Below are 25,051 nucleotides of genomic sequence, written 5' to 3'. Positions count from 1 at the left end.
GAGGGGAGAGCTTGTCGCTGTCTGCAACTGCCTGAAAGGAGCTGGGAGCACGGAGGGGCTTGGGCTCTTCTCCCGAGTGACAAGTGATGGGACAAGAGGAAACGGCCCCAAGTTGCGCCAGGGGAGGTTTAGATTGGATATGAGGAAAAAATTCTTCCCGGAAAGGGTTGTCGGGCATTGGAACAGGCTGCCCAGGGCAGTGGTGGAGTCACCATCCCTGGAGGGGTTTAAAAGGTGTTTAGACGAGGTTCTCAGGGACATGGGTTAGTGCTGGAGCTCGGCTGGGTTGTGGTTGGACTCGATGACCCTGAGTGCCTCTTCCAACCGAAATGACTCTGTGATTCTAAACGAAGGAACCGAGGTGCGCGATGTGACCCGCCGGGCCCGCCCGCGGCCAGTGACGCGTTTACACGTGCGCCCGGGGAACGGGCGGTTAAACCGCCGCTCTCGAGCCGCCCCCGCCGCGCGCGCACTAACGGAACGGCCCGGCGCGCGGGGGAGCACGCGGCCCGCACACCGGCGCGTAGAGCGGCGCGCACGCGCCGTACGCTCCACGCACGTGCCATGCGCACAGCCCCGCCCCGCTCCGCGGCTGCCTGCCTCTTCCTCCCCACGTGACGGCGCCTCGCGGGGACAGGGGTTCCCGGCCTCCCCCGCGCTCGGCGACTACATCTCCCGGCATGCACCGCCGGCGCCTTCCCCTCCCCCGCTCCCTAACGGCCGCCGGGCTCACGTGACCGCCGGGCGGCCAACCGGGTCCGAGCCTGCGTCCTTTACCCGCCCCTTCCCCTCCCCGCGGCGCTTCTGCGAGCGCATCGATCTAAGATGGCGACGGTGGAACCGGTGAGTGTTTCATTCCCTTCTCCCGCCCGCCGCCCTCACCCTCCCGCCGCCGCCGTCTCCTCCTCGAGCCGCAGCTCTCCCGGGCGAGGGGCCGGCGGGCGCCCGGCGGAGCGGCGGGGGCGGCGGGGCGAGGCCGGCGGGGAGCGCACGCACGCAGGGGCCGGGGCGGGGGAGGGGAGCGGGAGGCGCCAGCCCGCGCTGAGGGGGAGGCGGCGGCCTGAGGCGCCGGCAGCGCCGCGCGGCTGCGGGGGAGCGCGGCGGGGGCGCGGCCCGGCGGGCGGGCGCGGGGCCTGGGGCCGGCGGCGCCCATTGTGCTGCGGCGGGAGGGGACGCCGGGGTCGGCGGGCCCGGCCGGCGGGCGCGTGTGGCGCGGGGCGGGTGGCCATGTTGCTTTCCGCCCGGGGGGTTCGGCGCCTCCTCGGCGGGCGGGCGGGGGAGGTCCGGGTCGGGGGCAGAGCAGGGGCGGCTGAAACGAGAAAACAGCGGGGCTGGTGAGGCTTGAGGCGTGTTGCGAACCAAATTGGCTTTTTCCGGTTATGTCATCTTTCTGGATTCGAACTATATTTTTATCCAAGCCTTTTTTATAGTTTTCACGGTAATTAAATATTTTTTTCTTTTTCCAGGTATTAAGCTATGTTTATGCTCTATTTTATAAACACTGTCCTAGCCTGTACGTCCATAAAGAACTGAAGCAGCTGGAGGTGGTCCAAGTGTAGTTGTTGTTCTAATCCCTGCATGCTCGTGTGTCATGGGCAGCAGACGACTCTGTGTTAGGGTTTCAAGAAAAACAGAAACTTAAGGAAGCCTAGTTTCTTGCTGCTATTTACCAACTATGAATAAATAGCTAGCGTGTACTTTAGAGAAGCTTTGGAACATTTAGACAAAAAGCATTGAAGGTTGAAATTCACCTCATTGTTTTTAAATAAAGATCAATTCTAACCATTTGCATAAGAGACATTGATCTTTCTCTTACGATTTTTTCAAAAAAACCCACCAAAACCAGCTCCACCTTTACTTACAAGGAAGAGATTGAAATTGGTCAGCATTTATAAATTGCTTGACTAGCAGTTCTGAACAGGAAGAATGTCCCTTGTTGAAGCAGTGACATGGACCACCAGCAGCACCTTCCCATGTTCTCCAGCCACAGTGTTAAACACTTGTTTTCTCGTCCCAAAGCTGATCATTGTGAGCTGTAGTCCACATACCTGAAGATGAGAGCTTCCAGTGTTTTGTGATGACCTTAGCAGGGGCTGTGGTAAATAATTTGTAATACTGATGGCTGTTGGAGATTGGAATGACTCTAAAGACATGGTTTTGTGGCTTCATTGGCTGTGATGCTGCTGTAGGCCTGTCTCTGCACCATTCTCTCCATCGTTCTTGCATAAGTGTGACGTTGCCTGTTGAGCTAGATCTGGGGCCTAATTTAGGCAAAAATAAAAAACTTATTTTGCTGTGCAGTTTCCCAGATCCAGTTCACCATGCGGTGACATGTGGTTGTGCTGAGCCCATAAGAGAGGAAGATAGAACAATGCTCACAACAGCTTTAAGTAGTGCTGCTGTTGAATGTTCTGCCATAGTCGATGTACATTTGGTTTCAGGAAACAAATACCAGCTATGCTTGATTATTTTAAAATGGATTTAAATAATGAAATTTGTTTATCGTCCTTTTAGGTGGCTCACACTTCTGCTGAAGCTTAAAGTTAGACTTACGTAGTGACTGAGGTCATAGATGCTTAATGTTGCGGAAATACTACGTGCTTTTTAATTGAACAATTTAATTGTATGTGTGGTTAGGGATTGGATTGCCTCTTCATAGTAGGAAAGCGTTTCTGTCACTGACCTTCAAAATCTGGAGCTATGTTTCTAGAGATGTCATCTGTGACACGTCCCTGGTGTGAAAATGTCTCAGGAGATGGAAAATACTACTATGTCTTTTTTTTTAATCTCAGCTCCTACTAAAATCAGTGATGTTTTAGTATTTCCATGCTCTTAAATGTAACATAGATTTTAAGTCTTGTTAAGAGACTGGAAAAACTGTTTGAAAGTGTTTAGGAATATTGGAAGTTGAGTTTAGAGTAGAGAGTCCTGTGAAAGTTGCTAAGAAAAGCAATGTTATTCTAAGTAAATACAGACCTGTTGCACAGTGGCTTAATTCTCCACTGCAGGGAAAACTTAAACCTCTGCAACCCTGACAGGCTAAATCTGTTTTTCTTGTGCTATCTAGATTGTTTCTTTTTAAAGACTATTCTAGATTAATTTGCGAGAATATGCAGAAGTGCATCCTATTAGAGTGTGCTCATATTGTAGCCTTTGAGGACTAAATGTCATCAGATAATACTGTGCGAAAGTCCACAAAGTCAACAACAAAACCAGTAGTAATGCTTTAGTAAACAGTAGTTTACCAAAGGTGACTTTTAAATGTAACCACATGAAGCCTGTAATTTCTAGGTGTGTATAGATCATGTGGAAGTAACTTACACGTGAGCATCTGATCCCTCACAGTTCAAATTGGAAATGGGCATCATGGTTCTTTTTTTGCTTGATGAGAGTTATCTTTACACTTGTGCAAATGCAATTCTTGTGAATTTAACTCTGCATTTTAAGGGACATCGGTGAAACTTCGTTTATGTATAATTTGAAAATGCTTGTTTAAACAGCTGATCATCAATAGGCAGGACTCAAAACTTTCTTTAAATGAGACAGTTATTAGCACTAAGGGGTTGTGAACAGAATGGTATAGGGCATTGAAATTCTGGAAAGTTTAAAATGACTCCAGAAATTCAAGGCAGGGTGAAAGGTATTTCTTTTGTATTATTGGCAGAGGGGTAGCATGTAAATTAAGTGCAGGCCACGTTCAACTTTAGACTAACTCTTATTACTTGGTATTTCTGCTATAACATAGTCATGGACTTGCTATGGTCCAAATCAGTGTACTACTCAGCTGTAATGTTGTGAACATAGTTGCTTGCTCATTGCATTTTTCTGAAATGATGCATGATAAATGCATCTTGTATGCTGGTTAGTGATCGAGAGTGTCTATCAAACTGTTGTTCTAATTGTAAATAACCTTTCTGACTGAATACAAAGCTACCTCGAAGAGGAGGAAGTTGTTGGACAACTTGTGAATTTTTGGAGGATAAACGTTTTTCTGAAAGCAGTTTGAAAAAATTACATTTCACACAGCCTATCAAATGTCAACCTTGTTTCAAGGTAATGCATAAAATAGCATGTGAGACTGAGTTGTGTTTCATTTATTGATAGCACCTGCAGGTGTGGAGGTACATGGTAAATTTTGATGAGAAAATGTGACCATTTGGGCAGCTTCGTGAAGATCTGTGTGAATTTTCAGGGGGTAGAGGGAAAGAATCAAATGAAGGGTGTTGGTAGAGAGATGCAGATTTTAGAAGTGAATTAATGTGTTGGTTTTTTTTTTTTCCCCTCAAATAATTTTCACTTTCGAAATACTCTAAAGTCAAGGTTAAACTTAAGTTTGGTACTATTTTTAGCCCAGAATGTAAAGCAGTAAGTCACTTCTTAAAGTCCTAAAACCTGTTCATTTCTAAAACCTTCATGTTATGAAGGTGTTGCATGTGTGATGTACAGATGTGTCCTGAGTAGTACAGATGTTCTGTTCACTGCCTGAAAGTGGCAGTTGTCCTTGATTCTTATATAGTGGATGTAAGGCAGAAATATTTTAACTGTTGAAAAGGTTTTTTTTCTAAGTGTGCAGAACAGTTGTTTCATTTATGAATAATCTGTTAAACAGTGGTCAGTTTTTAGCATGTGCAGTGCTATTTATCAAAGTAGTTTGTGTACATTACTTGCTTTACAATAATTGAGCATACCAATGGTATGTCCAGGACTTTATTTTTTGATTGAAGACTGACCTCTTGAGCGTCTGTACATTACACAATTTTGTTTTCAAGTCTTTTCTGAAGAATGTGTCTTAACTTTTCAGCTGATGTAAAACTCTACACTGAGTGGCTCAATATACTCGCAGTCATTTGGGGTGGTTTTGTGTCTATTGTGTAGAAGTGCGTGGGGAGATTTGAGGTGTTACAGATGGCTCTTGTCCCTTAAATCCTTTGAACGCTTCTCGGCAGTCTGGGGAAGTTTTTGCTTTCTTGCCTGAATGCCTTAGAACTAGCAGAACATTACATGTGGGGTCATCTCATCTGTGTGTCGATGTCGTGTTCCAGTAGCAAAGGCAGCAGCGGATGGGAGTGAGAAGTGGTAGCACGAGGGCAGCCTGCTTAGGCTGCTAGAAAAAACACAAAGATAGTGACGTATTTTTGATATACCTTTAACTTGTTTGCTAGTTCTAGTCACAAGTTTGCAAGTTAAATGTTGAAAATCTGATGGGTACTTTCAAGCATATGTAACCCATTTTTTTCAGTAGTCAAAAGGGCTGTAGATAAACCTGACCCTGGAGGAAACGTGGGACTCCTCCTTCAGCCTTTTGCGCCTGTCCCGTGCATGTGTTGCATTTCTGTTCTAATTTGGTGGGTTGTCACTCAGTTAAAATAATGTTCCATAGTTGTGTTCTAATAGTGAATGCCTTTCTGAAAAGCTGTGGTGGTCTAAGTAATAATATATGTAGTTAGGATAGTTGTTCTGTATTAGGCTTTATGTCATGCCTAGAAAATTTTTCTGTCCTGGTGTCTGGAAAGCTGTTTAACACTGTTTAATTGGTAACAAGTGACTGCTGGTACCAGTTGGTATTACACATACTACCTGTGATTTTTACCTCTGCGTATTCATTCCTCAGAATTGCATATCAGATCATAATTTGTTTTTTCTTACAGCACATAATACTTGCTTGTGGGTGGGTGTAAATCGTGTTTTTATCCAGACTATTTTGACATAAATCACTCCTGATTTTGTGACTTGTGAGTTGTTATCCTAACTGTAGTGTAGTAGTAGTAATCTGCAAGAAGTGTGAGGACCAGCAGGTGGTTGATGTGCTTTTTCCCTAGACACCTCATAACTAGGTTTTCTCATTCTGTTGGAAACGCTAAACAGGAAGGTGGAAACTCTCAAATGTAACTTAGTTTAATGCAAGAAAATTTTGGAAGCCTTTTCCACTAATTGATTCTCCTAACTTTCACCAAGAATGCATAGTAGCGCTCGGTTACGTCCTTGTGGGATGCAAATGTCGTGCTCTCTCAACTGGGCTTCCCGAACAGCTTCTGTAGACAATTAGATGACATGAATATGGTCTGGGCAGCACCTGAAAACACTCGGTGAAACCTGGTTGAGCTTGTTGTTCTCTGCAATAGACAAACCTGAAGAAGCAGTTTTTACTGTAAGTGCTGTTTGCTTCCTGTCCCAGTGACACGCACACCTAATGTTGGTCATTACGTGCTCTGGGGAAAGAATAATAACGCCAATTAAATCTGCAAGTGTCAGAATCCAAGTAACGTGCAGATATGCACAGTCATTAAATGCTGAGCAGGCAAATGTTTCATGGACTTCTGCATGCTGATTCCTACATCAAAAAAAAGTGGCTAATGAATAAATGTCACTTTTAATTATGTGCTATCTTGTGTACGAGGAGTAGGATTGGCCGTATGAAGCTTTCCAGTCGATCTGGTAATACTACCCTATTTTATTACAACTATTTTAAAAGCAGCATTCGTTTAATAGTAGATGCAAAGTCAATTTTAGGTTAAAGAATGCATTCGTTACGAGCAACAGTACTATGAAGGATTTGAAATTCAGTAGTGCAGAAACTGCTCATGGAGACAGTCTGACTTCAAGTTAATAGTGTAGCAATTTCAAGGTGTGAATTGGTGGAATGTGTATAATATCACTTTAATTCATGTTGTATTTATAGAATCTTCAAGCCTGCATGCTTGTGGTTTGGAGTAGAATTTCAGTGGCTGGAAAGAGGCTGGATACAGAGAATGGACTTTGAATGCCATTTAGTGAACTTACATGCTTTGTATTTGACTAATAAATGAAAATGCTTTGCTATACAAATACTTTAGCTTTGTGGTCAGAATAGTGAGATAAAGGTGATGAAAGGGAATGGGAGCTGATATGATTAACCAGCCAAAAATGAAAATGATCCTCCTTCTGTTTTCCTTGATGGCAGTGGGAATTAAAAAGTAGTGAAAACAAGCTGCTTCTGGCTTAGAGCAGCCAGAAAACTGTTTTGTGGTAGAAAGCTCTCCTTCCAACTTTACACCTTTTTGCAGGTTCATTCTGGTGTGTGCAGCTGTACCTGTCCTTGATGGGCAGCCTGGTGCTGGAAATAAAACCCCTCTTGTGGCTGGGTTAGTTTTTCAGTGGGGTGGTGTAATCTTGGGTCAGGGGCACAGCCAGGCCTTGGAAGTGAGTTGACCTGTACTTTTTGGACAGGAGCTTGAAATAATAGTCAAGTCTGATTTCATTAATGCCAGGTAGCTTTCAAAATATCTTAAGGGACTTGTGATGACTTAACTAAAACATTTGTGCTGAGTCAGATGGCTTCTATTTATCCAGAAATGGACTTGGATGTTAGTTAAGTGAAGGGTGATCTGTGTACTGGGCAGATATTGATGCTCATTGCATTTTTTTAATTGTCTAGAGGTGCTACCTGAATCCTTTATGATGTTGTCTTGTATTAGAAGATATGAAGTGGCATAACCCTGCATGTGCTTAGTAGTTTTGTGTTGATTCTCCTGCTTGATGTATTTATGGTACTTCTGAAAGACAGACCAGGGAGACTTTAGGATTATCTCTTTGTATATTGGAAGCTATTTGCTGAGCAAACATGAATGAGATTCTCAACTGAAATGATTTTTGGAAAATACTCTGCATTTGTCAATAGAGAGTCTATTCGACGTAAAAATCTTTAGTATAATAGCATTTGTAAATCTTTTGTAAATATTATATGTCACGACTGCAGAGTATTGTGTACGAAACCAAGCTTTATCGCAAAACATAGTGCTTTATTCCAAACATTCAACAAGATTTTCCTTGTGCGCTCATTGTATTTGCACATGTAGTATGTGTAACTCCTCTGGTTAGAAGCCCTTGAAGGGGCAACACTCAAATTGTAGTTGTCTGTGCTTGGCTTTTTGCAGGATAATACAAATGGTAACTTGGAGGAAATATTGAAATGCTGCTTTGGTGTATTTTACAGCCTTTGTGCATTGATCTTAATTTGTTTTGTGGGGTTTTTGGGTGTGATTAAAGGAAAAGATGTATATTTGATCCCATCCACTTGCCAATGAGTGGGGCTAACACTAGAAATTTTATTCTGGATAGAATTTGAAGCACTAAGTGTTTCAAAGATCTGTTTAGCTTTTTATAGTATTACAGTGAAGGAGATTCGACAGATTGTTCAACACTGTGGTATTGTCAGTGTTGCCCATTCAGGAATCTTCAGAAAGCGTTTAGTTTTATTAAGAGGCAGGAAATTGTGCCGCTGGCCCCTTGTGCTGTGTAAATCAAAGCACTGTCTTCTTCGCTGCCACCCTTAGGCCTTTGCATTTCAGTCTTTTCACTGTGAACTGGGAGCACGTGAAAGCATTCTGAAATGGGATGTAAGTTGGCTTTTAAACTGATGTGTTTTTTTCTAGGTAAGCTATTAACTAAAGCATACTTGATTATTTTCAAGCGTGAAGGTATAATTTCTCCGAAGTAAAACATAATATGCTTAATAATGCTAAATATATTGATAAAGAAAATCTGTATTAAGACAGATCTTTAGGTGTTACCAGACAAGTTTGCCAGCTGGGATTGTGAAGGTTAAACAGTGTTAGTTTGCTATCACTTCAAATCCATTCCACTTTTCAGCAGTTTTGGTGATGATAAACTGAGTAGCACAGATATCTGGAGTAAACTGTTCCATTAATTAGGTAACTTACCATTACTTAATCCTGTGTTACTTTTTGCTATTACAACCACAAAGTTTATATTAATTTTAAGTACTACTTCTGTATTGCTATGTTTAGGAATGTCTAGAGTATGCTGTAGTTAGTATTTGTTTAATATTACTGAAGTGCTTTTTCATGCACAGGGTCAGCTGTCCAGGCATTTTTGTGTTAGCTGTAGGGAATGAGCTCTCATCCTCAGTCCTTGCCTGTAATATTCTAGCAGAAATTGCACATCAGAAAGAGATGGTGGTAACTGGTGGGGACACTTGGCCTCACAATCAAGCTTCGTGTTCCCTGCTTTGAAGCAATGGCATTGGAATTTCAAACCTGACACAGTGGCTTCTTGAACTGAATGACAAGCTCAATGGGATTTGCATGCAAAGGGAATATATTATTTCACTTCTTTGTGTTAGAGTATATTGGACATCTCTAGCACTGTCTCTAGAGATTTCAAAAAAAAATACTTGGAATCAGTCTAATCTGTGGTAAATGTGTAATGACATTTATGTCAGTTTGAAACTTGAGAACGGGTAAGTGTTTAAATTCTGCTGTTTGGTGGCTGAAGCTTTGTTAGTAGTGATGTTTCAAACACAAAGACTTAGGTACTGATTTGGTTTCGAGTTGTTTGTCATAGCTGATTTCAGACCTGAGAATTGTAAGCATGTCTCTGACTTGTAATAACAGATTTTTCTAAATAAACAAGGCCTGTATGTCTCTTCCCAATGATGCTCTCTCAAAGTGATTTTAAAAATAATTTTCCTTCTGAAATTATTATTCTGGAAATTTATTTTTAGATGTGCATATTCTAGGTAACATACCATATTGTGTATTTCTGAAATAACTCGGAACTCTTTCAAAGTAAGACAAGTTATGTTAAGTAAACCATTCTGGAAACAAATGGCACAAGAAGCGAATTGCTGAACAGCAGAATGTGAATTCCTACAGTTAGTATTTATTGTGGGTCCTATTTAAGAATGAAGGGATGCAGATTGTGCTTCCGTGATGTTATTTGGGCCCCTAATCCAAGATGAATTAGAGGAACTCTTAGCTTCAACCTTCTTAAAGTTACTTCAAAGAACTGAATTACTTCACAAAAAATAGAGAAGGAATGTATTAACAACTCCTTTCTTCAAACAGGAAACCACTCCCAACACTCAGCCTTCAGAAGAGGAGAAAACCGAGTCAGCACCCAGTCAGGAGGTTGCCAGCCCTGAGCAGTACGTTAAGCATCCACTACAAAACAGGTAAATAGTACAGAAGCATTATTGTAAGTTTGCCAAAGGTAGAAGAATGCCTGTGTTTTTTACAGCTCTTGTTTACCTTTTGTTTTCCAGCAGCATTTTGAGAGTTCTCTCTTTTTTTTTTTAAGATTTTTTTGCAGTGAGATTGCGGAGGAAAAATAATCTGTTCCTGTTGTAATTTAGAGCCTTTTCACATAGTGCTTTTGCAGAAGCTGAAAATCTTTGCAAATTTTCACAATGCGCTCAGTATTTAACGTTGGTAGGTAGGTGCTGCCCCAAAGTTAAACCTTTTACCAGGTGATACCTTATTCTTTTGGAAGTTATGAGCAAGTGTGGAAAACCACTGCGTGTGCTTTAGTGCTGGGCTTTGTGCATCCCATTGTCCCATGTCTTTCTCTCAGTTTTCATCCCTCCTTTTTTTCCCTCTAAACACTTCGATTAAATGGGTGCTGACGCGCCTTTACAAGTGGCATTACTGGAAAAGAGGAAACTTTTAAAACAAAGTTTGAAATGTGCGGAAAGGTCTCAGAACAATACATTAACACCTGGTGACTTAAAGTACTCCAGTGTGAGAAGATAAATATACTCTTGTGCTAACCTGAGTAATTTCAAAACAACTGAAACTATCAGAATGAAAAATAAGGCTGTTTTGTTAAGTGCCTCATCAGGTCTCCTGTTCTAGCATTTTAAATGATCCTTTTTGGGTCCAGAAAGAGCGTGTTTGTGTGAAAGGTTCAATTTTTACTGTGGTGAGATTTGTACCCAGTGGAGATAATGAAGAAAAATGGGTGGGATTTTTTTCATTTAGTCTTCTCTTTATATATGTGGATTTAAAAACCTGAAACAGTTCAAGTTGCTGTAGTGGTTTTTTGTTTGGTTGGGGGTTTTGTCTGTTGTGTTTTTGTTTTTGCCTTTGTTTTGTTTTTAAGAAAGATTGTTGCCATTAGTAAGCTTCATGCAGCTTCTCTTTTAAAATTTATGCGCTCCTAGTATGTGAGTACTTGAGAAACTTTCATGTCGTGTTTAGCTTTGGAGTTGTATAATTAGCTTTTGTAACCTGGACAAGGAAATGACTGGAAAGGGAGCTGTGCTCTTAGTTGGAGTAGTTGGTGGTGTTGTAGACCATAATCAGGTATTTGCAGTGGGGCATTGCAATTTAGCTGTGGCAGCAAGGAGAAACAAACAAGGCTTACAGCTCTAGAGTCTTAGAAATGTTCCAAAACTATTTAAAATATTTACCTAAATGGATTGATCAAGTCTGCCATGATTCTTGTCAAAGGAACACAAATGTTGTTGATCTGCAAAGAGTTGGATTTGAGAATTGAATTGCTTATGTAGCTTATTGATGAAAACTGACTTCTGTGCTGATAGTATCTTAAGGTTTGCAGTCAGTTTTGTTGTAACAATACAAATAAATTATTTAAAATATACTTACATTTCTAGATGCTATTATTTTATTTTGTTTTCCTTTAGATGGGCACTCTGGTTTTTTAAAAATGACAAGAGCAAAACCTGGCAAGCAAATCTTCGTCTTATCTCAAAGTTTGATACTGTTGAAGATTTTTGGGCGTAAGTAACAATTTTTCTGCGTAGTAATCCTGGTGTATGTTTGCAATGTTTATGCCAAAGTAAAAAAAAAAAACCATGAAGCAACACTCCATTAACTGCAGCTTTTTTGAGTGTAATGTGAAATGTTTGCGAAATTGAAGGTGGTGAGGTCTACCTCATTCTTCACAATGGTAGAATTCAGAGAGAACGTGATTGAAGAAGTTTCTCATACTTTAATGCACATAGTCTTGCTGTTATTACTGCAACACTGCTCTTAGTCATATGTACGTGACATACATGTAGAAATTTGTTTGTCCAGTAGCTATTTCATAGTAACACATCTGTAAATTCTTGTAGCCAACTGTTTGTTCCTTCCTTGGCCCCAAATTTTGCTAGTTGACTAAACACTCAGACAGCTGGCTCACCTTCAGATGTTCAGGGGTACCTTATTCTGGAGCATAGTACTTGGGAGATTGGTGCCGATTAGTGGCATCCTTTAAATAAGTTCGTTAGAGGTAAGAGAAGAAAATGCCTTCATTCTAAATTGAAGCTCTGCAAAAGCAGTTGGGCTCAGACAGCAAGAACAAAGCCTTTGAAAGTAGGCCTGTGCTTTCCAAACACTGGCTTCAGTCAGATTCAGGTGGCTGGCTTGGAAGATTTTGCTTGCCATAATGATGAAATGTGAAGAAAATGCAAGTGGCATGAAACGAGTGGTCAAAAAATGCATTATATATTTGATCTTTCCTAGTGTTTTGTGCTCCATCGATTGGTAGGGTTCTTCTGGATATGACCAGTAAGGGAGAGGATGTGTCTTTGGAATAGTAAGACCTATCAGTGAGTGACCCGTTAGCACCAACAGGGAAGAAATAAAGATACTGAAAATTTAAGTGCTTATCAGTGCAGTTGTCAGGGAAGGCAATAGGATTCTGTGCTTGTAACCATCTTCCCGTTCCTACTATGGGATGACTGGTTGAGTGAACAGTAGTTTGCAGCCTTGGGGTATGTGATATGAGGCTAAATGGTTCGAAACTCACTATAAAGTTGGTTAAGTTTTTTTTGAGTTCCTATAACCAATATAGTCTAATCAAAAGAAGTGCTGAATGTAGACATCAGCAGTCAAAGTACAGAATCGGTCACAAGCAATTGAGAAGTTGTGCCTCCATTGTGGTCAGAGTGGGAAATAGGTGTGAAGTTCTGGGGAGAAAATGTTAAGGTAAACTTGAAGGAAGGAAGTTGGTCAATCGATAAGTGGCTTTGTAATTCCTATACCTGATTTTTTAATTGTTAGAACATCACAGTAATTAATTTCCTTTTCAGTGCTGGACCATGCTTGAATGTTAGTTAGTCTGGGCCTACAGTTTGTTGTGGTATGTGCAGACCTTTTTCTGAAGTCTGACCTTAACAGTGCAGGAAAAAAGGCATCTGTCTTGTTAGAGGAGACAGTATGTACTTTTTCCTGTGGATTGCAGGGTTTTATGTTTAATTTGGAATATATATTTTATATTTTGTTGTTTCAGTGATCTGCTCTTTCCTTTTGAGCCTGTATTTCAATTTTAATATCAGGCCTACAGCCTTCATCCCTAGAGTATTGTGTTAAATAACAACATTGAATATTTCTCCTGAAACCACTCTCCGCAGAGAGAGTAGCCTTAGAAATATAAACAATTACCCTTATTCCAGGTATGTATATGTACAGAATACACATGCACACAGACCTTTTTGCCATGAAAGTTCAGTGAATTATGTTTCTAACAGCTTTGTTAGAACTAGGTTTAAAAGCAGCATTGGTATTTCTAGAAAATACTGTTGTATGGGAATCCAGCAGGTGTTCATGAACCAGTTTCCGTTCTGCTTCTTTAAGCCAAGAACATCTTAAAGCTAATGATTTTATACTGCTGAAAAATACTTAGGAAATAGGGTTGCTTCTGAAATAACTTAAATGCTTATTAATTTTTGTGTTTTATTCTGTCATATGTCTTATTTTAAGGTACGAAATTCTTAAGAGAATAATGTTTAGTTTTTAATCCTGCTTTTTTTTCCTCCAATAGTTTATACAACCATATCCAGCTCTCTAGTAATTTAATGCCTGGTTGTGACTACTCGCTCTTTAAGGTATGCGTGCTAATCTTTTTTCTTCAGTTACGGATTTTGATGGATGGTTTCCTGACTAAGCAAGACACTGTCCAAATATTTCACTTCAGATATTTAGGAACGTGGTTGGGAATGTCCTAAAGGTGTTAATTTTTTTTAGGAAGTCCCAAACACATGCCCTCTGAAAATCAAGCTGTCACTATTTCTGAAAGTGCAAATACCTGCTCTAACATACTTCAGAGCCAATACATTTTAATCCGTTGCTATATTTGTCTTCATTCTGTTTGACATGCTTGTGCAAATAAAGTCTCAATGATTTTTACAATATGAAAGATTTTTCAGCTCTGTCACTTGTTGTGACATGAAATTACTAAAATGTCTTGTTCTGTGGGAGGCTGCGATGTTCTGTTATTATTTATGAGCACTGCTGGCCAATGCGTAGTGCTTCTATGACTAATTTTTACACCACCGGTTATGTGCTGTGTTACTTACATATGAAATAGAAAATTGTGCCCAACACTGACACTTCAAACACACTGAGGAAGCGTTCAGACTATTGAGTAAGAAATGCTGATGAAAGTGCACATGAATCCTGCCTCAGCTGGAGCTCTAAATTAAATCCTAACTTCTATGAAGTGCTTCTAACATACAGCTTCATTTCTGGATTCAAATACCTAAATAATCCCTTAAGTACTGCTGCCTGGTTCCTCCTTTGCTTATAAAACCTGGCTACTGGCTGGGACCCCTCAGTAGGCTGTGTACGGAGTTTGTAAACCTCGACAGCTTTAGGTGGTTATGCTTGGGGTTGGGAAGGTAACAATATTTTAGGTGACCGAGAAACCTTCCTAATAAACTTTGAGAAGCTGTAAGCCTTACAGAGGTTAGGATACCTGTGGATCGTGCTTGTGTTTTTGCATGAATCCCAAATTTGTGTATCTATTCTGTGTTTGCATATCATCAATCACCAATAATTTAATTTTTCAAATGCATGGAGCAGGTACAGAACTGGCGACTGTTGCAGGCTTCTGAGCAATCTCTTGCTGTTGCCCTTCAATCGTGACCTCCTAAGAGTTCCTCTTAAAGGTGATGAAGTAGTTTGAGCTCTGCAGCTGCCAGTGAGGGTGTTAAATTTAAAGTGAGCTGACACCACTCCATCCTGCACGTTGAACACTTAGTTTTCAGCCAAAGTTTTGTAGTGTGGCTGTCTTAGTAGACATTTCTTAACCAAATTTCTCTGTCTAGACAGTTACGTGCTATTTTGATTGACTTCACTGAAGTGCAGTGGAGCTGGTGGTTATGGGAGTGGCAGCTGGTGGCTTTGGATCAGTGTGTCCAGAGTCATTTAATCCAGTGGAGGGCAACTGGTAAAGCATGAATCAAAATGCAACTTGCTTCTAAATGGCTTGTTGGATTTTGTGGGCCTGGCAATTAAAAGCCTCTTATTCTCACCTTGTGTGTGCAGGAAGTCATTGAGCCAGACTGCCAAGGGTGTCTATTTCAGTGAAGTAATCTTTATGCATAAGAAAAGTACTTGGCCGATGTTGCACTGAGTCCAAGACTTAAAATAAGGACGCTAGAATGTAGCTGCTAATTTTATCTGGTTTCCTATGGAGCAAAGTGGATGTTTGATTTCGCCTGTTCCTACAGTTTTTTATATGATGTTGTGTAGCCAAGACTTTTGCCAGGGCTGTGATTCTTCTGTAGAAATAAATAAAGTTCATTAGAGAGAGTGCACTTTTTTAAGCTGGTTTAGAATTTCAGTATTGGTGTGAGACAGTATTTCTGGACAGGTGTGCATCTTAAACTATACACTGTTTTGTTAAGTTGCTATTTCAGTTGTCGCTGGCCTTTTGGTTATTCTTTAGGGAAAATACAGATCAAGTCTGATTTAACTTCTGACTGTTTTTTGCAGGATGGGATTGAGCCCATGTGGGAAGATGAAAAAAACAAGCGAGGAGGACGATGGCTAATTACACTAAACAAACAGCAGAGACGAAGTGACCTTGATCGCTTCTGGCTAGAGACAGTAAGCACTATGGCCTTACAAATTGCAAATGAAGAATCTTGCATTTGTATTTAATATTTTCACTGGTTTGTTCTTTCTGTGTGCCACACTAGACTTCCAACTTCCTGGCAGCACGGTGTCCTGTAAGTTTTTGAGAGGCTATATTTGAAACATGATGTTTGGTCTTTTTATAGTGATGCTCCATGTAGTTGTATTCTGTTGAATACTTTCTTATAATGGGCAGCAGTAGAAGTAATTCTACAGCACAGGTTAACCTTTTCATGTGGAATGTACAGAATAGCAGTTGAGCTACTGGGAAAATAATACTTTGTCTTGAATGCAACTCCCAAATGTAGCTGCTTAAATGTAATGATTTCTTTTACAAATATTTACAAATACAAATACAAGTGAACAGTTTTCAGGTTTTGGTCTTGCTGAAACAGGGAGTTTCAGATTTGTTTTTATTTCTGCACTTAACACTAGGATAGGCAAGTAATAGCACAGTCTTCCTGTGCATTATAAAATACTTTTTCCATTGCTGTTACCTTTTTGGGAATAGATTTTTTTTTTTTAATGGTAAATAGAGATTGTGGGTTGCAGCAAGTGTCTTGTAGAAAAGGATGCAACTGAACTGTCTAGGAACTGGCTCAGAACAGCCTGAAAAAGTCTGATGTGATCTAGGTTTTAGGGACGTGGAGTGCAGGCAGTACAATGCAAACTGATCTTATCAAATCTCTGATCCTTCTTCCTGCTCGTGTGAGAGGTGAGAAGGATTGCACCCTTTTGAAAGGGAGAAATGGCCTTTGGGGTCAAAGTGTCCGTGTCCAAAATACCAGAGCTATTAGAATCTTTCCGGTCACTGTAGCAGTGACTTGAAGAAAGGATGAGGTGCGTTTTACTGCTAGGCGATATGACTGCACATGAGTAAATGTCTTGCTGTGTGTGTTTGGCCTCTCCCCCTAAATGCCTATATGAGTCCTTCTGACTCTTAATAACCACTGCATGGGGGTTGGAAACATGTAGATAGTCCATGTAGACTAAAGACCAGAGGCTTCTGCTTTTTTGTTTAGCAGAAAGCGATGGCACAGAGCCCAAATACCCAGGTGACTGGGACATGTGCTCTAAAACAACCATGTCACTTCTAATTCCAGTAATTATTTGGAACCGACTTTCTCCAATAAAAATAAAATTCAAAACCTCTTCCTTTGTCACTCCCCTTTGGAATAGATTTTAATATAATCAAATGGTCTTTACCATTCTTAAGTGCAAATTAAACTTCAGTTGAGAAGATTTTTTCGTCCCCCTGTTGTGCAGTGTTCATGAAGAATGTACTGGACTGTAGTGTTTATTGAACATGTAGTCATCTTGCTTGTATATACACTGAGGTGGTTGATCAATATTTTGAATGTGCGTGGTTTAAATTTCAACATTTATGGCTCTCATTACTCAATGAATATGTATATCCTGCAATTGGATGGGTACTGGAAGACCTACTTTGTTCAAAAAGCTGCAAGTGTTGAATTTTCAAATATTATAAGTGATTATGGAAAATTAATATAATGGCAGTGTATTTAATGTACTGTGCAAGTGGAGTAAACCAGGATCCATTTAGAGACTAATACTTCAGTGTACACAAGGATTTTTAATTCAGCATAGACTGTCTGAATCTGTCTTCCCCACTAGAAATTCTCAATTTTGAATATCTGAAAATGGCTTGTTTTACAAGTTGCAAGGGGAAGCTTTTACATATCACTTTCCCAGTTAGCAAATGGTACAGGGATGTGACCGAACTGAGGCTGCTGTTTCTGAGCCATGCCGCCTTTGCCAATTCCAAGCTTCTCCATTAGAAATTGGTGGGAGAGAATCTTGTGTTACTTGTGCGTTTGGATTGTTGCACTTGCGTTTCACACTGTTTGGAATGACTGATTCCCACTTTAGAGTCTGTGGGAGCTCTGAAACTTCTGGAGTGTGCTGGTAGGTAGTAATGCTACTCCAGATAGCACATTTCATCCAAGTTGCAGACTGATTTACCTCTGACGTACTTCAGAACCAAAGTTGCACCTTCCATAGCTGACATGTTGCCGACATAGTTCTTCACAGATTCTTCCTAGAAAATGAATGTAAAAACTTAAAATTTCAGATTTGTCTACCCGTGTTAAACATGCTTTAGAAAGAAGAATAAATTCCTTTAATTCTTACCTGGTTTTGGATTGGGAGGATGGGGTGGGAGATGACAGTATGTGAATAATCAGCTGTGTCAGAACTTGCAGCTGCTGGGTCAGGAGGAGAGATGGAAAACTCAACACGGGAGGAAGATACCTTGCTCCAACTGACTTTGCATTCACTTGTAACATTTGGAACTTCAAGAAGACACTGCAATAAACAGAAAATGATTGCTGTACAGCAAGTGACTATAAGCAGTAAAATGTAGTATTCTTCCAAGTCCTTTGTGTACACTGTGTGTTTGCCTGTGGAGCAGGATTCGGACTTTAACTGCACTTTTAATGGTTGATCTTTGTTTTGTAGCTGCTGTGCCTTATTGGGGAGTCGTTTGATGACTACAGTGATGATGTATGTGGTGCTGTTGTTAATGTTAGAACTAAGGGTGATAAAATAGCAATATGGACAACTGAATGTGAAAACAGGGATGCTGTTACGCATATAGGGTAAGTAATAGAATTGTCTTGAATATATGAAGTGTAATAATGCATTTAAAGCCAGCTAACTTGAGATGAGAATGCACTTCAGGGAAATGTAGCCTGTGCAGACCTCTATCCCAAGTTCAAGTAACTCAGTGCCAAATTATTTGTGTTCCTGTGTAGTTTTTTGTCTGAGCTTATGCTAGTAACCTCTTTGTACTACTGCACTACCTTTGTAGTTTAGAAATAATGAAGAATTGAACACAGATCTTGACAGAAGTTTTTCATTTCACAATGAGGCCTTGTAATCAGTACCTGTAGATAGTGTAGGTTCTGTTGCAGCATGCCAGTTTGTGAAGGTGAGAAGGAAAAGGTGAGAAGAAAGGCAGTGTAAATCTGAAGCTCCCAAGGATGTCCTTATATTTGAAAAAAAGTCTACAGTGATGTGTTGTGAAACTCTACAGATGTTTTCCTACATTCTTCTCTAAGTGCAAATCAAACAAAGTAATGCTGAGTTTCATGGAGTATTTGACATGTGTAATAGCATGTTATAGTCTTCATTCCAGTAAGCAACATTAGTCATCTTGGATTATCACTCATCTGTACTACGGAAAATGCACGTTGTGCTCTGCTAATGTGGCAAGTATTGCTAAAGCGAGTGGATTCCTTATGCTGTAGTATTGATGCTTCAAAATTGCATGCTGTTCAGTTTGGTCATTGTAGGCTGCTTCAGTATTTTCATTGGTTTGCATAGATTATCTTCCCATCTTAGCACATCTGTTTTAGGCCAAATTTTAACTGTCAGACATAGTAGCTTGCTACCACTTTTGACTCATTGGGTGGCACTCTTGACACATTCCTCATCTGGGCCTTTGTGAATCTGGTGGGGTCTGCCTTATACTAACAATTTTACTGTACTATCCTGTCCAGACTTGAAAGATGTTTAATGATAGACAAACAGAACTGTGGTATGCATCTTCTGCTAGTAGAGAATAACTTTCCATCAAACCTAGCAGGCATCAGAGTGCATTTTTAAAATGGTTTTAACATTAACTAAGGAGCTAAGATAACTCCATTACAGAACTAATTGTAAACAAGTTAAGATTTTGCAAACTGACTGACACAATGGCTAAGGTAAGTTGTTTACTACCTGCTATCATGTTTCCATAACTCCAAAGACAATATATTAAGCTTTTATTTAACAGTTAAAATTCAGGTAAGCTGTGGTCCTGTAAACTGCTCCATTATGATTAGGGTAAGTTAAAAAAAACCAAACCCAACAAACAACTTTTATGTAGTTTTGTTAAGTCTTCAGTTGAACAGGCTTGTTCACTGGTTTAGTCAGAGCTTCCAGCCTAGTGCCATTAATGGCTTGCATCTCACTCATACACAGCTGTTTTTCATGAAGATGTCCGCAGATCTTAAAAGCAGGTGTCCTGTTACTAATTCATTCCTAGGGGCTTTGCTTAAACTGTTGTTCTGTTTCTTTTCTCCAGGAGAGTATACAAAGAAAGATTAGGACTTCCTCCAAAGATAGTGATTGGTTATCAGTCCCATGCAGACACAGCTACCAAGAGCGGCTCCACCACTAAAAATAGGTTTGTTGTTTAAGAAGACACCTTCTGAGTATTCTTTCATAGGAGACTGCGTCAAGCAATCGAGATTTGGGAGCTGAACCAAAGCCTCTTCAGAAGCAGAGTGGACTACGTTTAAATTTGATTTCCATCTAAGTGTTGCTAAGATTTGTGAGAAGTCTCATTTGCCTTTGTCTTGTACTTCTGTGTTCAATTTTTTCTATTTTGGCTGAAGTAACCATTACCGATCAGAATTTTTAGTACACTTCACCCCCTGAATCCATAAATGTTTTCCTAGCCCACTCTGTAATAGCTTGGTAGAAACATTACTATTACAAAAAAAAACCAAACCCCACATTTGTTTATCCACAGTATTCAGAAAAGAAGTTGCATTTCTATACCTGCAGGAAATTATTCTGTTTTACATTTGCATTGTATGCAGTAACATTTTGCTGGTTTGGAAAAGAGTATGGTGCATACAGTTTTCTAGCAATTTTTTTTATACAGCATCATCTTTGCTGTAACCTATGCTGATGGCTGCTAGATTAATTTATTTGTTTTCCCTATTTGATAACATTAGTGATATTTTGATTTCAGTTGTTTTTGCTCATGTAACATTTGGTGAAGGATCTGGGAATATGACAAAGGTGGAATAAACATTAATTTTGTGCATTCTTTGGTAATTTTTTGGTTTTTTGTAACATCCAAGCTTTGCTACAAATTTATGCATTTCAGTCAAATCAGTGATCTGTTTGTGTGATTTCCTAAACATAATTGTGGATTTTTTTAATGTAACACCATAATTTACATTCCTTACTAGAAATAGTATGTTTTTGTATCTTATGCTGTATTTTAACACTTTGTATTACTTAGGTTATTTTGCTTTGGTTAAAATGGCTCAAGTAGAAAAGCGGTCCCATTCATATTAAGGCAGTGTACAAAACTGTAAATAAAATGTGTACAGTGAATTGTCTTTTAGACAACTAGATTTGTCCTTTTATTTCTCCATCTATACAGCAAGTATTTGTACTTCTTTTGACAAGGCAGTCTCTGCTGTGGCTCCTATTGTAGTGTCTTCCAAGAAAGATAAAGTCTGGAGATACAGTCTGTTGAAACTTCTAATAAATCTATTAGATAGCACCCTAAATCAAAGTGACATTATATTGATGTGGCTACTGTTTTTTTTCTTAGTGGTTGGACTAATTGATCATGGTTTGCGTTGTTTATCTTTTGAGTTTGGTTTATGCCAGCCAAGAAATTTGAAGGTATGTAGAAATCTGTCTAGTTTCAGATAGGAACTACACTAGAAGTGCTGGAGTGAGTGACTCTAAGTATATAATTCCTATATGAGGGACAAGTAAAGCACTCTAGAGACATGGCTACAAAATAAAAGTATCTGAGGGTCTAGTTAGTCTGCTGTTATGTAGGTCTTACAGTGAAATGAAAGTTGCTGTGGGAGCTCTAAGGTTGTGTGACTTGCATGATGGGAAAAATTTTGAAGGCCACCGAGTTAGCTGCTTGTTTTGAGCACAATGTGAGAGACTTACTGCTAAGTTCTTGGTTTTCAGCATGTGATGTTCTTTAAGATCTTGTTAGGGCTGTATAGCCTTCAGTTAAAGGCAGATGTTTATTGGGGTTTTGATCTTCGTGCTAACTCCTTAAAGCAAGTTTAGTCACTGTAGCAGTGAAGCTTCAGTCGAATCAGGCTTTTAAATCTGCCCGGTTAAGGCACTGAAGTGTTTCTATGAGCTAAGATAGACTTGAACACTTACTTGCACATTTATAAGAAATGTGCGTTGTAAATAGCACGTCAGACTATACTACAAAGGTATTACATTAAATTCTGGATCATTCTTATGTCTGTTTAATAGAAACACAGTAGGCATGGCTGTCTAATGGTCTGTGCTGTCAGTGTTGGTCGTTAACTAGAACAGATGTTGATGTGGAGCTGTTGGGCTGTTCGTGTGCTGGCTTCTGCGGATGCTGCCGGAACTGGTTGCCCCGATTCTGCAGGTGTGCAAAGCAAGTTTGGTTTAATAGGACTGTTCATAGTAGAATATAGCAGTCCCTGCCTGTTTTCTACCTTACAGCTTCAGGTAATCATCTTGGCAATTAAAGTACGCTTTTAGAACTAAATAAACTATTTCTGTTCTGTATCATCAGCCTCAAGCTGAGTAGTGTTTGTAAAGGCTTTGATATTTCTGAATGAACACATGATGCTTGTGCGCATGGGAAGGTGAAGATGAGTTGGTTACCTGAGGGGTGACATTGGGTTGTCTCTGTGTGTGTAATTTGGGAGTGCTGGGGCAAGGCTGAGTGTAGATCAGAAACAGGTGGTGCTGCCCTTCTGGAAAGTGTTGGGATTAAACTGAGTGCTGTTGTGAGAATATAGCATGGGTTTGGTTTAATTTCACTACAGGACTGACTATTGTTCAGGGTAGCAGCATGTTCATGTAGAAAGGTGATTGATAAGGAGGTTTTTTTTTATGGTCTCAGGTTTCTGAGCCTATTTAAGCAGCCAACTGACTTGCACTGTAATGTGAAAACTTCCAGTAGGTTGATTTAGGCTCTTCACTGCTCCAGTAACAGCTGCTGTGTTTCTAGAATACTTGAGTGAAAAATGAAATTACATAACTTGCTTTATCATATATTATCTATGCCTTTAATTCATTGCTAGAAGAAGCAAGTGACCATGAACCTAGTTTTCTTCAACTTGTAAATTACTTTGTGCTTACTAATGTTCTAATTATACTGGTGTAGTTTGTATGATTATACTATAGGAGAAGGATGCGAGCTCTCCATTCTGCGTATTAATAAAAACAGTCACAGGCTCATAAAAGGAAAAAGGAGTCAACATTTAAATTTTAGTATCTAGTTTTGGTGCAAAATATTCAGTGTCATTAATCTTCCAGCTGAATGGGTAGCTATTGTCAATGTGTGGTTTTAGTCAGCCTGAGAAGACTAAACAATAAATGCCTGAAGCATCTCTTCAGAAGTGGGTTTATATGCTACAAAAGCAGCAGAGCACAGAAAGAAAGCAAAAACCTGCTGTGTTCAGGGAGGTGTAAGAACCAAAATATAGCCTGGGAAGAAGGGGTAAAAGATGAGGAAAATTTCTAAATTATCGACTTCTGGGGGTGCTGCATGCCTGGGGCTGGGCAATGCTTTCCATTGTCACTTTGTTTGTCCTGCTGCACTGTCACTGTCTTGTGTTTCAGGATGTCTTTAGCTCAGGAAACTTAATGTTACCCAAATTCTGTGAACTTGGATTAGTAGCTTTTAGCAAAGCTTGGACTGAGCTCCAAACTTCCACCTAATGAATTTTTTTCCTACAGAAATGCTTAGAAAAAAAAATATTCTGGACTCCATGGGACCCTTACTAAATGAAAAAAGAATTGCATTTCTGCCTGGTAAAGCAACATGGATCTTCCGTTTGATATATGTGACCTCCCTTGTTTCCAAGAAGCTTTACTCTTGAGTCCGGGCCTGTTGGTTTTAAAACTAGAACTTAAGAACATCCTGCACTGAAGTACTAAACCAAATTGTTGAGCTTAATAGCTGAACCCATAGAGCTTTCAGACTGCCTAGCACTTAACTTTTAGATGACTTTGCCCTCCTAAGAACTGTCGATTGGTTTCTGCAATTTTTGTGTGAGTAGGTTTTAGGTAGGTCTTTGTCACGATGTTTTTATGCACAATTTGTGCCTTTTCATATTGGGCAAGGAAACAGTTTCTACCTGTTTCACTCGGAGGTGTTTCCCACCTGTCTATCCACACTAGACTAGGAGAGCAGCAGGAAGGAACTGGTCCTGGTCCTGGCTGCTGAACGCACCTGCTGGACCTCTCCATTATTTCAAAGTTCCAGAAGCTGTTAAATCTTTTTCAGTTTTGATCTCTTTGCAGGACACTAGTCACTGTAGCTGCTTGAACAGACTTTCTGCCTTGAACTCATTTTGTATTCTGTCAGAATCTGTCTTCAGGTCTCCAGCTCTGGCACTGCAGCAAAGCCTTTAATAAGCACTTAAATTCCTTCCCCTGGGATAAAAACCACCTGCTCTTGCCTGGTGGTTGCCTGGCACTTGCCCAAAAGGCCTATGGATGCCCTTCCAGCCTTGCTATTTGGAAATAAAGCAGGTTCTGATGTCCAGAGCTCATTGTGAATTGCGGCTGAGCACATGATGATTGTTATGCTTCCCAGCATTAACTTGTTATTTTGTGTGATGCCTTAAATATAAAAACATCCTAGCTGAATTCAGTCTGTTGGTATCAAGTTTGCCTGCTAACCAAATGTAACTCTTTTTTTTTTTTTTGTAATTCCCCCCCCCCGAGCCTGTGACAAGCTTAGCTGTGAATTTGTGGGGTTTATGACTGCCTGTGCGTTTCCTATCTCCACTTTTAAAAATCCTGATACTTTTCAGGCCTTATTAAAACATGTTTAATAAAGGGAAAAATGACACTGAGTCTAGTCACTGCTTTTTTGGTCATGATGATACCGGGGAGAATTCCAGGTGTAGCTGAACCCAGATAAAGGCTGTGTGTGACTCCTAATAATCTGCTTATGGGATTTTCACTTTTTTTAATCTCTAGCCATGTAAGTATGATAATAGTGAAAAATGATACTTGAAAGTATGTGTGTGAATATATCATATATAAAAGCAAAAATGACTCATCTATTTTTTCTATTTTTTTCAAACTAGAAAACTTGTTATTTCTAAAAAGGTTTCTTTGGATGACTTTCTGTAATGAATTGTTGGATTTTTGCTTCCAATAGGTAGTTTAGATTTTTTTTTCTCTTTGTTGTGCCTATTGATGTTATTGAGGAATTGGAGCCAGTCTCATAGGTGAGGCTTGGCTTTCTTTGAAGTAAAGCTAGTTTTTGAGCCTTATCTTCCTCTGTACGTGCAGGGTAGTTATCCTAGTGCACCTCACCCTGAGCCGTACAAATGCGCAGCAAGTATAACGGGAAATTGGAAGGTACTACTTGATTTCTGTAGCTTGAATGAAAATAAAGCTTCTGAGGAACTGAACGTCTCAGCTTCTTGACTCTGTACGGGATGTAGAGAAGTGCAAATCCAAGGTAAATGAGTGCGGTACTGCTTCAAGATGCGTTCGGTCTTCAGTTTGGAGTTTGTTTCGAAGTTTCCCTGGACCTGGAAAATTAATCCTCGAGTTAGTCCGTGAAGGCAAGGGAGAATTGTCTGCAGGCTGCTGTCTGGGGGCACATGCATTCCAGATTGGTTGGGTAA

At 40.1% G+C, this 25,051-nt stretch overlaps 1 protein-coding gene across 1 annotated transcript; it reads left to right on the top strand.

Moving 5' to 3' along the window:
* The first annotated feature begins 776 nt into the window (after positions 1-776).
* On the top strand, positions 777-24,820 carry EIF4E (eukaryotic translation initiation factor 4E). The gene is made up of 7 exons (XM_065634081.1): positions 777-843; positions 9,846-9,952; positions 11,423-11,518; positions 13,546-13,609; positions 15,501-15,614; positions 18,120-18,259; positions 19,729-24,820. Exons 1-7 carry the CDS (start codon positions 826-828, stop codon positions 19,841-19,843), a joined length of 654 nt encoding a protein of 217 aa, XP_065490153.1. The 5' UTR covers positions 777-825; the 3' UTR covers positions 19,844-24,820.
* The last annotated feature ends 231 nt before the right edge of the window (positions 24,821-25,051 follow it).

Source organism: Caloenas nicobarica, chromosome 4 (genome assembly GCF_036013445.1).
Source record: "Caloenas nicobarica isolate bCalNic1 chromosome 4, bCalNic1.hap1, whole genome shotgun sequence".
Classification (NCBI taxonomy): domain Eukaryota; kingdom Metazoa; phylum Chordata; class Aves; order Columbiformes; family Columbidae; genus Caloenas; species Caloenas nicobarica.
This window is presented reverse-complemented; position numbering and strand designations above follow the sequence as displayed.